General features: G+C 43.9%; 1 protein-coding gene across 1 annotated transcript in view; it reads right to left on the reverse strand.

Moving 5' to 3' along the window:
• Positions 1-16,556, reverse strand: part of Sfi1 (SFI1 centrin binding protein) — a 58,469-nt gene that overhangs the window by 28,742 nt on the left and 13,171 nt on the right. The window contains exons 5-8 of the mRNA XM_038320304.1: positions 15,760-15,870; positions 13,414-13,508; positions 9,228-9,345; positions 5,794-5,896 (exon numbers count right to left, since the gene is read on the reverse strand). Of these exons, the coding sequence (XP_038176232.1) occupies positions 5,794-5,896; positions 9,228-9,345; positions 13,414-13,508; positions 15,760-15,870 (427 nt within the window). The remainder of the gene's footprint in view (positions 1-5,793; positions 5,897-9,227; positions 9,346-13,413; positions 13,509-15,759; positions 15,871-16,556) is intronic.

Raw genomic sequence — 16,556 nt, forward strand, 5'->3', positions numbered from 1 at the left:
AGAAGACATGGAGCTGGCCTACCTACACAAGGAATGAAGACATACATGCTAGGGAGCTGTGAAGGAAATGGATCCGATAGAACAAATGCTGATGTCAGCAGCTATTCTGTGTGAAATTTCTATGATAGTTCCATGCAACCACAGATAATAAAAATTTTGTGGCCGGGCGGTGGTGGCGCATGCCTTTAATCCCAGCACTCGGGAGGCAGAGGCAGATGGATCTCTGTGAGTTCGAGGCCAGCCTGGTCTACAAGAGCTAGTTCCAGGACAGGCTCCAAAGACACAGAGAAACTCTGTCTCGAAAAACCAAAAAATAAAAAAAATAAATAAAATAAAAAATAAAAATTTTGTGCTAAAAAAGGCATAATGGTAGGGGTAGGGACAGAAAGATAGCTCAATGGTTGCTACTCTTACAGAGGACTCAGGTCCAGTTCCCAGCACCCACAGGTGGCTCACAACCATCTGTAACTCCAGCTCCAGAGAATCTGTCACCCTCTTCTGTCCTCTGAGGTGCCAGGCACATACATGATGTACAGACATATATGCAAATTTATACATAATGAAACTAAATGACACCCTGGGTGTAATATATAGTAAATTCAAATTTATGATGAATGCAGGCCTGTCTTTTCCTTGGAAGTGGTACTGGGGATACCATTCTCTTACATTTTAGGGAAGTGAGCCTGTAAAAGGTGAGAGTGGACTATAGGATTCCCTTAAAATTATTCAAAATGTGGGGCTGGAGAGATGGCTCAGTGGTTAAGAGCATTGCCTGCTCTTCAAAGGTCCTGAGTTCAATTCCCAGCAACCACATGGTGGCTCACAACCATCTGTAATGAGGTCTGGTGGCCTCTTCTGGCCTGCAGGCAAACACACAGATAGAATACTGTATGCATAATAAATAAATAAATAAACAAACAAATAAATAAATATTCAAAATGTGGACCTATGAGAAGGTTTCACATATAGGCAAAGATAACTCATGACCTAGTATTAATATAGAGATTTCTTATCTTTTTCTAAATCTGTTATACCTCTTACTTCCCTCCTCTTAGGTAAATATCACTCTTCCAAGTCCACCACCGCCCGGCTTGTTTGTTTTTTTTTTTTAAAGGCAGGATTTCTCTGTGTAGCTCTGGATCTCCTGGAACCTGCTTAGTAGACCAGGCTGGCCTCGAACTCACAGAGGTCCGCCTGCCTCTGCCTCCCGAGTGCTGGGATTAAAGGCGCCATCACAAGACTTTTTTTCTAAAATAAATTTTTTAAAAATGCCCTTCATAGCCTGGAGAGATGGCTCAGAGGTTAAGAGCACCGGCTGCTCTTCCAGAGGACCTGAGCTCAATTCCCAGCACCTAAATGGTGGCTCATAACCATCTGTAATGGGATCTGATTTTCTCTTCTGTGTGCATGAACAGAGTGCACATATATATAAAATAAATACACCTTTTTAAAAATGCCCTTCAGGATGCGACAATCAGAAACAGGTGACTAGCCAGGTGGTGATGTTGCATGCCTTTAATCCCAGCACTAGGGGGCAGAGGCAGGTGTATGTGAGTTCAAGGCCAGCCTGGTTTACAGAGTGAGTTCCAGGACAGCCAGGGCTGTTACACAGAAAAACCATGTCTTGAAAAACAACAAAAAGGGGGAGGGGACTGGAGAGATGGCTCAGAGGTTAAGAGCAATGGCTGCTCTTCCAGAGGTCCCAAGTTCAATTCCCAGCAACCACATGGTGACTCACAACCATTGGTAATGAGATCTGGTGCCCTTTCTAGCATGCAGGTAATGCAGGTAGAACACTATATACATAGTAAATAAGTAAACCTTTGAAAAACAGGGCTGGAGAGATGGCTCAGTGGTTGAGAGCACTGACTGTTCTTCCAGAGGATCCAGGTTCAATTCCCACCATCAATATAATGGTTCAGAACTGTCTATAACTCCAGTTCCAGGGAACCAACACCCTCACACAGACATACATACGGGCAAAACACCAATGCAGTAAAAATAAAATAAAATAAAGAAACAAAACAACAACAAAAAAATCAAACAGGTGACTTTGCATTGGGCTCTGTATCAGACATAAAATTGTAATGTATGGTTTTATTTTTTTCCATTTCTTTTTAAAAGCTTTGTGTGTACATGCACAGGTATACTCAGAGGCCAGAAGCATTAGATCCCCTTGAGTTGAAGTTACAGGTGGCTATGAGTCACCTTGACATGGATGCGGGGAATGGAACTTGGTCCTTTGGAAGAGCACTTTTTTTAGATTTATTAATTTATTATGTATACAGTGTTCTCTCTGCATATATGTGAGCAGGGCAGAAGAGGGCACCATTACATCTACAACTTTCAAGTGGCTCAGAAAAACTAAGCACAAGCCAGGCCCAGTGCACATGCCATACACATGAGGTAGAAGCAAGGGGCCCACGAGTTCAAGGCCAGGAGGGGACATGAAACACTGTCCAAAAACAAAACAAAACAAAAAAAATCATCAAGAGAGAACTATATTCAGGCCAGGCGGTGGTGGGGCACGCCTTTAATCCCAGCACTTGGGAGGCAGAGGTAGGTGGATTTCTGTGAGTTTAAGGCCAACCTGGTCTACAAGAGCTAGTTCCAGGACAGGCTCTAAAACTACAGTGAATCCCTGCCTCGAAAACCTAAATAAATGAATGAATGAATGAATGAATGAATAAAAGAGAAAACTATACTTATTCTTAAACTGGGTATGGGAGCTCCTGCTTATAATCTCAGGATTACTTAAGAGGCTGAGGCAGGAGGATCAGGAGTTAGAGCTCAGCAGATCTTTTTTTTTTTTTTTTTTAAGATTTATTTATTATATATAAAGTGTTCTGCCTGCATGTATCCCTGCAGGCCAGAAGAGAGCACCAGATCCCACTATAGATGGTTATGAGCCACAATGTGGGAATTGAACTCAGGACCTCTCAAAGGGCAGTCAGCACTCTTAACCTCTGAGCCCCCCCAGCATGGTCTTCTTAACAACACCCTGAACTGAAGTGGGAGATGCCTCACACCTTTAACCCCAGCATTCGGAAGGCAAGGGCAGAAGGATCTCTGAGTTTGAGGCCAGCCTGGTCTGCAGAGCGAGTTCCAAGAGAGCCAAGTCTACACAGAAAAACACTCTCTTGAAAAAGAAAAATTAAACAAATAAATAACCCTAAACTTTTATTATTTTTTAATTTTATTGTTTTTAATTATATATGTGGTATGTGTGTATGTTGTGTGGGTATATACATGTGTGTGCAGGTGTCTGAAAACCAGAGGAATTGGATCTCCTGGAGATGGAGTTACAGATGGTTGTGAGCCACCTGATATGGGTGCTAGAAACTGAACTCGGGTCCAGGCTCCCTCCCTGCTTTTCCTGAATATTTAAAAAGGAATAAAAAAATACATTTGCATGGTTGTTAAAACATGAAGAATGGCTGAGCATAGTGGTTCACACCTTTAATCCCAGCACTCAAGAGGCAGAGTCAAGTGGATTTCTGTGAATTAGAGGCCAGTCTGGTCTATGTAATGAGCTCCAAGACAGTCAGGGCTACATAGTGAGACCCTGTCTCAAAAAACAAAAACCTGGGCAATGGTGGCACACAACTTTAATCCCAGCACTCAGGGAGGCAGAGGCGGGTGGATCTCTGTGAGTTCACGGCAGAGATACACAGAGAAACCCTGTCTCGAAACACCATAACAAAGAAAACAAAACACAAAACCCCATGAAGAACAAGATAAACTGGGTAAAGTGTATGTATTACCCCCCTTTTTTCTGCAATTCAGTATTTGCAGACACAACCCTTTAGTACCCTGAGCCCTGTGGCTGACACGAGCTCGCCATTTTGTAACTTCTCCCTAGCAGGCTTTCTTGAAAGCACTCCCCTGTGCTCACAGAAACTGCTTATCAAGTCTTATCAACCATTTCCACGGGGCTCAGCCCAAAGGTCAAGTCTGTCCTCACCCTGCCTGACCTGGCAGAATGGCATCTGGCATGGCAGACATCTTCTCTGCTGGATCCCTGCAGGTCCTCCGTGTTCCTGCTGCCGACTTCACAGTGCCTGTCCCACAGCCTCTCCTGTCACTCCCCTTCACCGCTTATTCCTCCCACAGTTGCAAATGCCATCTTCATTCAAGGACTCCCAAGGATAGGGTCCTACCTGGACCCTTCCCTGGTATTTCAGATGTTACCGAAGCATCTGTACCTCTCTGTGAAGACTCAGGGAGTACCAGGCTCAGCATTCGAGCGAAGAGCACAGCTTCCCCCAATCCTTCCCCACAGGCTGCTTCTCCTTCAGAGGTCCCATGTCAGCAAAGGACAACTCCACTGTTGCAGGTTCTCAACCAAAGCCAGGAGTCACCACAGGTTCCTCCCTGAAGCCATACTCAATCTCCCCATGAGCAAATCCTATTAGTCACTTTCAAAACAGCCAGAACCTGAGTCTGGAGAGATACCTGCTCTTTTAGAGGATTCAGGTTTGATTCCCAGGACCCACATAACAGCTCACAACCATCTGTAACTCTAGTTCCAGGTGATACTCTCTTCTACCCTCTGTCGGCACCAGACACACACATAGTGCACTGGCACTGACATAAATACATGCAGGGGAAAAAATTACTCATGTAAAATAAAATAAATAAATCATAAACACATACAAACACACACTCCAACTACCATCTTGCCAAAAATCTTACTTGAAATTTTTCTTTCTTCTTCACCTTTTTTTTTGGGGGGGGGGGGTTGAGACAGGGTTTCTCTGTGGCCTGTCCTGTGAACTTTGAGGTCTGTCCTGGAACTAACTCTTAGACCAGGCTGGCCTCAAACTCACAGAGATCCTCTGCCTGCCTCTGCCTCCCAAGTGCTGGAATTAAAGGCGTGTGTGCACCACCGCCCAGCATTGTTGTTTTGTTGTTGTTGTTGTTGTTTTTTGAAACAGGATTTCTCTGTGCAGTGCTGGTTGTCCTAGAACTCACTCTGTAGTTCAGGCTAGCCTCGAACTCACAGAAATCCACCTGCCTCTGCCTCCTGAGGGCTGGGATTTATGTGTATGTGTGTGTGCAGGTAGGTATATGTACCTGAGTTCAGGTACCTGAGAAGGCCAAAAGGCATCATATCCCCTGGAGTTGGAGTTATAGGTGGTTGTGAGCTGCCTAATGTGGTTTCTGGAAGCCAAACTCAGGTCCTCTACAAGAGAGTATGTGCTCTTAACCACTAAATCATTTTTTCAGTTTGCAAGACAGTTGATTCCATTTTATGCTTATGGGCATGTGTCTGTGAAGGTAACCTCAGAGGCCAGGTGGGTTTTTTAACATATATTCATGCATGGAGTGCTGAGTTTCAGTCATTGAGCATGGTCCTGCCACTTGGAGGCAAGAGGATTAAAAGATCAAGAGCATCCACTACTATACAGCAAGTTCAAGGCCAGCCTAGACCACATGAGATTCAAAAACCAGAAACCAAACACCTTGTAAGGGCAAAGCAGAAAGGTTCTCTTTTCAGTCTTTGTTTCTACCTGCATTATTTTCTCATTTGCTGTAGAAAAACAACAATGAGCAGATAAGAACATATTTTAAACAGTTTCTAACCAACTTTGTGACCTCGGCTCTGCATGGAAATCTTTTAGAGAGCTGGTACACATTCCTAGGGCAGCGCCTATCTGGCACAGCCCCACCTTCTTCTGCACTGCTCTCCCACCCCATCTCCCCATATGCACTCCCAACAAGCAGCAGCAGGGAGAAGCCTTCCTGTTAATTACATAGTTAATTACCAAAACTTGAGTGTGCAAGACAAACCTGCAGCTGGAGGCTCTGGGCTCTATGCCTCACAGCTGCTATGTGTAGAGCATGGTCCGCATGGGCTTGTGCTAGTTGCCACCTCCACTTGCTCCACCAGAAACTGAAAAAGCAAATCAAAGAAGGAGTTATGGGGGGGGGGGGAGGGCTGGGGACACGGAAAAGACAAGGACTATTAGGGCTGTGCTTCTGCTCAGCCCAAGTCTCTCCTTCACAGTACCATCTTTAACTGATGCCTGCTAGACCCACTGCTGCAAAGAAAAACAAAAATCAAGAGTAGTCCAGGGAATGAAGAGGTAGTTTATGGAGAAAAGGTGCTTGCAACCAAGTCTGATAACCTGAGTTTAATCCCAGAGACCTGTAGTGATATTTCATTTGTATTTTAATAAATAAAGCTTGCCTGAAGTTCAGAGAGTAAAACAGCCATACCGGTCAGCCTTACAGACCAGGCAGTGGTGACACACACCTTTAATCCCAGTAGCCACACTAGTTTGCCACAGAAATCAGGCTGTAGTGGTGCACACTTTAATCCCAGCACTAGAGAAGAATATAAGGCAGGAGGAGACAGCTCTCGGCTCAGTCTCATCCTCAGATTCCTAGAGGCAGGATCGCCATTTCGGACTGAGGTAGAGGGAAGAGCCAGTGGCTGGCTGTTTTGCTTTTCTGACCTTCAAGCTGAACCCTAATTTCTGTCTCTGAGTTTTTATTAGTTATGCTACAGGGAACCACATGGTAGGAGAACTGACCTCCACATGCATCATCCTTTTCTCACATATTAGATAACATATGTTAAAAAGTTTAAGGAACAGAAACTAACATCAGAGCCGGTCTTTTTTTTTTTTTTTTTTTTTTTTTTGGTTTTTCGAGATAGGGTTTCTCTGCGGCTTTAGAGCCTGACCTGGAGCTAGCTCTTGTAGACCAGGCTGGTCTCGAACTCACAGAGATCCGCCTGCCTCTGCCTCCCGAGTGCTGGGATTAAAGGCGTGCGCCACCACCGCCCGGCAGAGCCGGTCTTAAGCACTATAAATTATCACCCATTCGTTTGTTTACAGTACTGGAGATGAACTCAGGGCTGTGTGTGCCAGGCAAGCTACCAACCAACTGAGCAACAGCCCCAACCCTTTGTTGTGCTCTAGACCTTACCTACACAATTTAGTCTTCGAAAATGGTAGTGCCTACTACTAAAACTCAGATTTCATGAGAAAACTTGAAGGAAAAACAAAAGTGGTTTTCAGGTTTCCAATCCTGCAGGATGTCTCCTTCCTCCCTTCCCACCTCTTGTAGCCACATCTTTATCTTAGCCCTAGTCGTCTCTTTCCCTCTTTCTTTCTTCCTCCTTCTCTTCCTTCTCCTCCTCCATCCTCTTCTTTTTTTTTTTTTCCTTTTTGGATTTTGGAGACAAGGTTTCTCCATGTAGCCCTGGCTGTCCTGTAACTCACTCTGTAGACCAGGCTGGCCTGCCTCTGCCTCCGAAGTGCTGGGATTAAAGGCGTGTGCCACCACCGCCCAGCCCTAAATCATATTTTAGGGCTGAGATGGCTCTGATAGCAAGGTGCTTGCTGTGCAAACATAAGAACCTGAGTTTGGATCTCTAGCACCCACATAAAAACCCAGCTTCAGTGACAAGCATCTGTAATCTCCATGCTACAGGGAGAGTGTCAAGACAGTTCCCTGGAAGCTCGGTGATTGGCCAGCCAATTTAGCTGAAGTCGTGAGTTCTAGGTTCACTGAGAGATCCTTTCTTAAAAAGTAAGGTCGAGCCTGGCATGGTGGTGGTGGTGAACTTGGGAGGCAGAGGCAGGAGGATTTTTATGAGTTTGAGGCCAATCAGGCCTACATATTAAGACCCTGTCTCAAAAACAACAACAACAACAACAACTACAACAAAAAACAACAACAACAAAAAAGGGTAATGGTGGCACACGCCTTTAATCCCAGTTAAGGAGGCAAAGGAAGGTGGATCTCTGAGTTTGACACCAGCCTGGTCTCAATAGTGAGTTCCAGGACATCCAGATCTACACAAAGAAACCCTGTCTCAAAAATACAAAGGTAGAAAGTGAGGAAGAAACCAATCTTTGTATACATGTGAAATCATGTACATACATCATATACACACATACACACATAAATAAAAGTCCTTTCTGTCCAAAGATGTCCTGGATACAGCTAACTACTTCAGAGATATCAATTCCCAATAATCTAGAAAAATAATTGGTGATAAACCCATGTCACTGAAGAGAACAAGGAATCACGAAATGACCAGTGACATGTTAGGCCAGGACTCAGATCATGTGAGTACAGCGGGAAGGCTAGCAGGCTGTCTCTATGCCTGCCTCTCCTGAGTGTTCACAGCACTCCATGCAGGATCAGTCATGGATCAGCTTTGTTACACGTGTCAGGAGACCCACAGTGGATTGTCCTGTGTGTGCAGTGCTGCTAAGATGCAGTGCAGGGTAGTGGCGGCAGCAGAGCATGAGCCCTCTTCTTGGTTTTGTTTTTGTTTTGTTTTTTACAATTTACAAAAGTTCAGACAAGTCCTTGACTTTCCGGAGCCTTTCTGGACATGATGATGTACAGACTAATATACTTATGTTTTATGCCAAGGAGTAAATGAAATACTTTACATTATAACATATACATAGCCCCACCTAGTGGTGCAGACCTATAACCCCAACACTCCGGCTGAGTCAGGAGGGTGGAAGGTCTAGAACTAGCTTGGGCTACAGAGAGAGTCCAAGGTCAGACTACTCAAAATAAAAAGGAAATGGATGTGGCTTAGTGGTGGAGTGTTTGTCAGCCATGAAATAGACCCTAAGCTCACTCCCCCGGACCACCCTGTCCTAGTAAGGGTTTCTATTCCAGTGATGAAACACCATGACCAAAATCAACTTGGAAAAGAAAGAGCTTATTTGCTTACAGTTCCATATTACATTGTTCATCGCTGAAAGAAGTCAGGACAGAAACTCAAGCAGAGCTGATGCAGAAGTCAAGGAGGGTGGCTGCTTACTGGCTTACTCCCCATGGATTGCTTAGCCGGCTTTCTTAATAGAACCTAGGACCATCTCATCAGGAATGGCACCACCCACAATGGACTAGGCCCACATCAATTACTAATTAAGGAAATGTTTGCCTGCAGCCCAATCTTATAGAGGCATTTTCTCTCTGAGGTTCCCTCCTTTCAGGTAACTCTACATTAGGTCAAGCTGACAAAAATAGCCTGCGCATAGCCCTACCACCAAATATTCTGTACACAAAGTTAACACAGGCTTGGAACACTGTCTTCTGACAATCAATATTATAGCTGGATGTCATCAAGGGGTATTTATAGGCGTCCACTGTGTTCTGAGCACTGTGCTGAGACAGGTGAATTAAAGCCTCATCCCAGTGCTGAGGTGAAACGATGGCAGCCGACCTGTGGCGCTGCACACACTCACCGTAAGACGCTCCGCCGCCTGAATTCTAGAGCAGTGGTCTGCATGTGAAGTTTGGTCCTACGAGCAACCATGTATATCAACCAGGACTTCCAGGCTTGGCGCATCTTCTGCTTTCTATCTAAAGACATCAAAGAGAGATCTTTTTTAAAGGGCAGAAACTGAACTGGAGAGATGGCTCAGCAGTTAAGAGCATCCACTGCTCTTACACAGGTCCATTTCAGTTCCTCGCACCCACACTGGGCAGCTCACAACCTCCTGGGACTCCATTCCCAGGACAATTACAGGGATCTGATGCCTTTCCTCTGGCCTCTGCAGGCACCTGCACATTTCTACACACTGACATATGCACATAAACGTAATTAAAAATAAAATCAGACACTAAGAGAGACTTACATAGATCTAATCTACAAGGGAAGTAGAAAAAGACAAGATCTCCTGAGTAAATTGGGAGCATGGGAATCTTCGGTGAGGGCTGGAGGGGGGAGGGGAGAGGCAGGGAGATGAGCAGTGAAAAATGTAGAGTTCAATAAAGATCAATAAAAATAAAAAATAAATAATAAAACCAGATGCCGGGCAGTAACAGTGCATACCTTTAGTCCCAGCACTCGGAGGCAGAGGCACATAGATCTCTGTGGGTTCGAGGCTAGCCTGATCTACAAAGCAAGTTCTTGGACAACCAAGACTGTTAAACACAGTGAAATCCTGTCTGGAAAGACAACAACAACAAAAAAAAAAAAAAAAACAAAATAAATAAATAAAAAGGATCCTGTCTCAACAGAACAAAGCCAACAACAATAAGAAGGGTAGAGAGGGTCCATGAGATGACTCCGTGGTGGCCTGAATTTAATCCCTGGAGCTCACTCACACAGGAGGAGAGAACTGACTCCTGCGAGCTGTCTTCTGACCTCCCATGAGCACTACGGTATACAGGAGCCCTCACACATTCAAACCAACAAATGTAAGAAAAACGTGTATTTCAGGTTGTCATACCAGCTCAAGGACTTCCTGTACTTCTCTTATCTTGGCTCTAGCCTCCAAGCGCCCTCTGCTGGAAACACTGTGTAGTGTTACAAAAAAAGAATGGAGACAGCACAGGTGACAAGTGGTGCTGGTCACAAGCATTTAAATGAAACTTAAATGTGCAAGGCAAGCCCCCTGCCAACTGTGCTGAACCGGAGCCCCTCCAGCTTTTGTTTTTCTGTTCTGTTTTATATTTTGGCTTGGCCTTATTTTTTAAGACAGAGTTTTTCAGTAAACTTGGAGCTCATTTATTAAACTAGACTAGCTGGCCACAGGAATCCTCCTGCCTCCACTTCCCAGTGCTGGTTTGGGGGCAAACCTGGCTTTTTATGTGAGCACTGAAGAATCACCCTCAGGTCCTCATGCTTGTTTTGCAAATCAATTTACTGAGACCCTTTATCCCTAGCCTGGAAACACAATGGTGGCACATACCTTTATCCCAGCACTCGGGAGGCAGAGGCAGGCAGAGCAGAGCTCTGTGAGTTTGAGGCCAGCCTGGTCTACAAAGCAAGTTCCAGGACAGGCTCCAAAGCTACAGAGAAACCCTGTATCAAAACAAAACAAAACAAAACAAAACAAAACCAAAAAAAGAACCCAGAAGTAGCCTGGTAGTGGAGGTATACACCTTTAATTCCAGAACTCAGGAGGCAGAGGCAGGTAGATCTCTATGACCCACATGCAGGGCAAAACATTCAAAGATATAGAAAAAAATTAGAATTAGAAATATAAAAATAGAATTTTTAAAAAGAACTTCCAACAGATACAAAAAATATACAAAAATGCCAGCCAACCTAGGTTGTCAACTTAACTACAACTGGAATTAACTAAACCCAAATAGCTGGGCACACCTGTGAAGAACTTTTCTTGACTAAATCATGAGGTGGAAGAATCACACTAAATTTGGGCATGTCTTCTGGTGGTGTCCATAAAAGGACATGGAAATAGGAAGCCTTGGCTGTTCGCCTGCTTGCCCTCACTCTCCTTGGCAACTTCATCTACCCTGTCCCTGAGATACTCCTTTGCTGGGGTTAGAACCTACATTTTCTGAATTCCAAACTCAGACTGGAGACCAGCAGCTCTCTAGGACTTCCTTAGCACCAGACTGGACAGCTGAGACATCCAGTCTTGTGAAATGAACAACCACCAGATCCTTGGCCTTTCCATCCAGAGACCATTATTGTCCTACTTGTACCATAGCCTGTAAGCCACTCTCACAAATTCCTTTTAATGTATATAATATGTATCATTAATTAAGAAAATCAGTTATATATTAACATGATCATAATATACATATGTATATAGAAACATATTAGTTAAGTCTATCAGTTCTGTTCCTTTAGAGAGCCCTAACTAATACAATGATATAGACAGACAGATAGATAATAGATATGTGTGCATATGTGGAAGTGCATATACATTAATAGTGAGAACGAGAAAAGATACCATTATTAATTATTAGAGAAATGCAAAGTAAAATCAAAATAAAATATCTGAACTATCTATATAGATAACTCAGATAACTATTTGTAGGGATCAATTATTATTATTTCATAGGAGATTTTAGTTTCTTTTGTTTCTCTGAGGCATAGTTTCACTATGTAGCCCTGGCTGGCCTTAACTATGTAGATTAGGTTACTCTATGAACTCAGAGAGATTCACCTGCCTCTCGAGTGCTGGTAGTAAAAGCATGTATGCTCAGCTGGTTTTATTTTTTGAAACAGGAGCTGAGTGTGCAACCACAGCCAGTTATCTGCTTGCTCCCTTGCCTCTCCAGTGCTGTGACTGTAGGCATGCACCAGCATAGCTGTCCCATTTCTAAAATAGACATTTGTGTTTCTGTATACAAAAATGACTCTGGATTTGCCATAATCATAGAATTGTACACCAAAAAGAAAAACTCTTACTGTATGAGAATTAGAAACAACAACAACAAAAATAAACCATTAGCTACTTACAGATTAAATACAGAAATTGTCTCATATTAAACTAAGAACCCAACATCCTGGAGAGAGGAGAGAAAGCTAGACTGGGAAGGTAACATTCATCACTTACTTAGTTATTTTTGTGACCTAGCTGAGGCTAGACTTGAACTTTCTACGTAGCCCCAACTGGTCTGAAATTTTCCATTTTCCTTCCTCCACCTCTTGAGTGTTGAGATAACAGGCATGTATCAACACACCTGGCTTAGGAAGGTAACACTTCAAATCCACCTGAATCAAGGCTAGAGAAATGACTCCCCAATTAAGAGCACTCGCTGCTCTTCCAGAGGACCCAGGTTCAATTCCCAGTTTACAACAAACTGAAAGTCCAGTTCCAGGGGATCAAATGCTCTCTTCTGGCCTCTGCATGCACATGGCACAAAGACACATTTAAAAAAAATTAATTAGCCGGGTGGTGGTGGCACACACCTTTAATCCCAGCACTCGGAAGGCAGAGGCAGGCGAATTTGAAGCCAGCGTGGTCTACAAGAGCTAATTCTAGGACAGCTAGGACTGTTACACAGGGAAACCCTGTCTCAAAAAAACCAATAATAATAATTAATTAATTAATTCATTAATAAAAATGGGCCTGAAACTTTTGGACCTCGAGGAAAGGTAAGAAGTGCACATTCAGTGTGGTCAAGGCTAGGGGGAGAGAACAGGGGAAACCGTGAATGTCACACCGAAGTGTTGAGTTCACTAAGAGAGGCCAAGTGAAGTTGCAGGGTGGCATGGTCTAATCTTTTGTCCAAGCATTCTTACAGCTATGTGTACAAGGAAAACAGAGGGAGTAAGTGCAAAGAGGTGATGAAGAAGTACCAACATCATCAGAAGGTGAGGATCACGGTCAGGAAGTAGTCCCTTCAGAAGGCTCTCATAGCACCAGATAAATGCTTCTGAAGCATGAGGAATGGAACCAACCTAAGCAAGGCTTGTCATCTACAGGGAAAGGAGGAAGTGCAGGTTCACATTGTAGGGTGCAGCTGTTCCGTGTTCAATTTAAGCACACCAGCAGGCCAGGTACAGTCTGCTCACATCTGCCCAAGGAGCTTCAAGTGAACAAGCTATGCCATACAGAGACACAGGATCTGACCATGATGGCAGTGAATCCAACTAGATCACACTGCGTGAACAAGAAAGGAAGTCAAGCATGTCTTCTCTCTCACCAGAACTCTCCCCTCTCTCACCATGATGCTCAGCTCTGTGGAGCCCCTTCCTCATCTCCCGTCTCTGGTGCACGAAGGACTTCCAGTTCTGGAACATCAGGTTGTATAAGTAGTATCTGAGGAGTCAAAATGCAAAGGGTGCTTATGGTAAGACAAAGGAACTCTACCCAGCAAACCCAGTCACTTTTATACTTAGGGGCATGCAAGAAGGGGAAAACCTGTAGTTGATAAAGAATTGAGCAGCAGGTGCTGGAGAGATGGCTCAGAGGTTAAGAGCACGGGCTGCTCTTCGAAAGGTCCTGAGTTCAATTCCCAGCAACAATATGGTGGCTCACAACCATCTGTAATGCGATCAGGATCCCTCTTCTGGCATGCAGACAGAATACTGTATACATAATAGAGAAAGAAAGGAAGAAAAGAAAGAAAGAAAGGAAGGGAGGGAGGGAGGGAGGGAGGAAGGAAGGAAGGAAGGAAGGAAGGAAGGAAGGAAGGAAGAAAGGAAGGAAGGAAGGAAGGAAGAAAGAAAGAAAGAAAATTGAACAGTAGACATTGGGGTCGTTTGGAATGAGGATGCTACCTAGGATAAGCACATGGAAATCCTAAGTAATGGGCTGTTCTGACCCTTGACAACAGAATCATCTTAAAATAATAATTGGAGCTAGAGAGACAGCTCCATGTTTAAGAACACTGGTTGCTCTTCCAGAGGACCTGGGTTAGGCTCCCAGCACCAACATGGCAGGCAGCTCACACCACCTGTAAGTCCAATTCCAGGGCCAAAACCCTCTTCTGGCTTCTGAGAGCATTTCATGTCCACAGTGCACAGACATACATGCAGGTAAAGCCCTCATACACACAAAATATCCCCCCTCTCTACAGCACAATGAATTTTCCCCCTTGGTGTTCCAGAGTGTAAGTTTTGAGATCCTATCTCAAAAAACAAAACAAAGAATTTAGCTATTGTATTTATTGTGTGTGTAGGGGAGTGTGGGTCACAGCAAAAGTGTGGGGGTCAGAGGACAATGTTCAGGAAGGAGCTGGCTATCTCCTATGTGGGTTTTGGGAAGCCAACTTGGCTTACCATGTAGCAGCAGTGCCTTTACCTGACGAGTTATAGCACCTACCCTAAAAATGGGCATTTGATGTACTTTTTAGCTTTCCTTCCATTTACTCCTTGCAATGTGAATGGCAAGGATTAAAAGATTCTTCTTCCATTTTCTGGTTTTTAATTATGTTTCAGTGCTAGGGATTAAACCTCATGCAGGCTAACCACTTGCTCTCCCACTCAGCCCCCTGACTCAGCCTCTCTATTTTCCCAATGTCCCATGTGGGACACACCCTTTCTTGACCATAATCAGTATGCCAGGACTAATTTTTTTGTTTGTTTTGTTTTTGTTTTTTTTGGAGACAGGGTTTCTCTGTGGCTTTGGAGCCTGTCCTGGAACTAGCTCTTGTAGACCAGGCTGGCCTCGAACTCACAGAGATCGCCAGCCTCTGCCTCCCGAGTGCTGGGATTAAAGGCATGTGCCACCACTGCCTGGCGCCAGGACTAATTTTTTGGTTTATCTGTTTTTTGTTTTTCTTTTCTTATACACATTTCTTTTTATTAATTTATTTTATTGATTTTTATTGAGCTCTACATTTTTCTCTGCTTCCCCTCCCCTTCAACCCTCTCCCAATGTCACCATGCTCCCAATTTACTCATATCATTTTTTTTCTACTTCCCATGTAGATTAGATCTATGTAAGTCTCTCTTAGTGTCCTCATGGTAGTCTAGGTTCTGTGCGATTTTAATTTGTAGACTGGTTTTCTTTGCTTTATGTTTACAAACCACTTATGACTGAGTAAATGTGATAATTGTCTTTCTGTGTCTGTGTTACCTCATTCAAAATGATGTTTTCTAGCTCTATCCATTTTCTTGCAAAATTCAAGATGTTGTTATTTGTTTTTTGTTTTTCAAGACAGGGTTTCTTTGTGGAGCCTGTCCTAAAACTAGCTCTGTAGACCAGGCTGGCCCTGAACTCACAGAGATCCACCTGCCTCTGTCTCTAGAGTGCTGGGATTAAAGGTGTGCACCACCACCACCCAGTTTAGAACTAATTATTTAAAAAAACAAACCTCTCAGATTTAAAAATATCTGGAAGTGAGTAAACCTCACTTCCAGCATAGCTTTCAGACTCAGAGGAACACACACACATGTGTGTGCATGAACAAGGATGTAACAGCAAATAAGTATGGATTCACTCATTCCCAAAAGGATTTCTAAAGTCCAGGAAAAACCCAAAACTTAGCTCCTTTGGAAGAGAAGCACGACATTGGGTAGCCGATGCAGTGTAAAATCTGTTTCAGCAAGCGTAAGTGATGAGACACCTGTAGTGACAGTCAGCTCGAAGACAGAGTTTCCACTCCCTCTGGGAGATCCACCATTCTTCCCTCCACTCTCCAAAGACCTTCTGTAGTATTTTCCGCTCATGGAAAAACCTAGGGAGAAGGCAGAACACCAGAAAGCTGAGGGGAAGTGGCAGGGCTGAGGTCTCTGCCCAGGCAGCTTCACAGCGCCCTTACCTTCTCAGTTAGGACACCACAGCGTGGAAAGTGGCATCACCAGTTCAGTGCTACACACACTAGGAACAGGACTATCAATTGCACCAAGGACTCCAACAACTACAGACACTAAGGAAATCTTCACACTAGTAGATAAAGCCACAGAAACCTGAGGACTTAAGCTTGATCTCAGTGCCATGAAAGGTAGAAAGAGAGAAGTGACCCCCCAAAGTGACCTCTATACATGTACTGTGGCATATGCACACCCCACACACCAGATACAAACACAATAATAAAAATTAAAATCTATTACAATTTTCAGCACTTTACAAAAGAAACTCTTTATTCCTTCTTAACTACGTAAGGAGAAGTACTGCAGTGTCGGTTGCAGAGACTTTGCTCAAGCCCTGGGGCTTGACAGCAAGCACTGTTCTTGTTTTCTGGTTTTTTTTTTTTTTCTCTTCTTTTTTTTTTTTTTTTTTTTTTTGTTTGTTTGTTTTCTGTTTTCAAAGCCCTGGCTGTCGTGAGTCTCACTCTGTAGACCAGGCTGGCCTCGAACTCAGAGATCCTCGGCCTCTGCCTCCTGAGTGATGAGATTACAGGGGTGCCCACCACTCCAGGCA

The sequence above is a fragment of the Arvicola amphibius genome, chromosome 1 (assembly GCF_903992535.2).
Source record: "Arvicola amphibius chromosome 1, mArvAmp1.2, whole genome shotgun sequence".
Lineage (NCBI taxonomy): Eukaryota > Metazoa > Chordata > Mammalia > Rodentia > Cricetidae > Arvicola > Arvicola amphibius.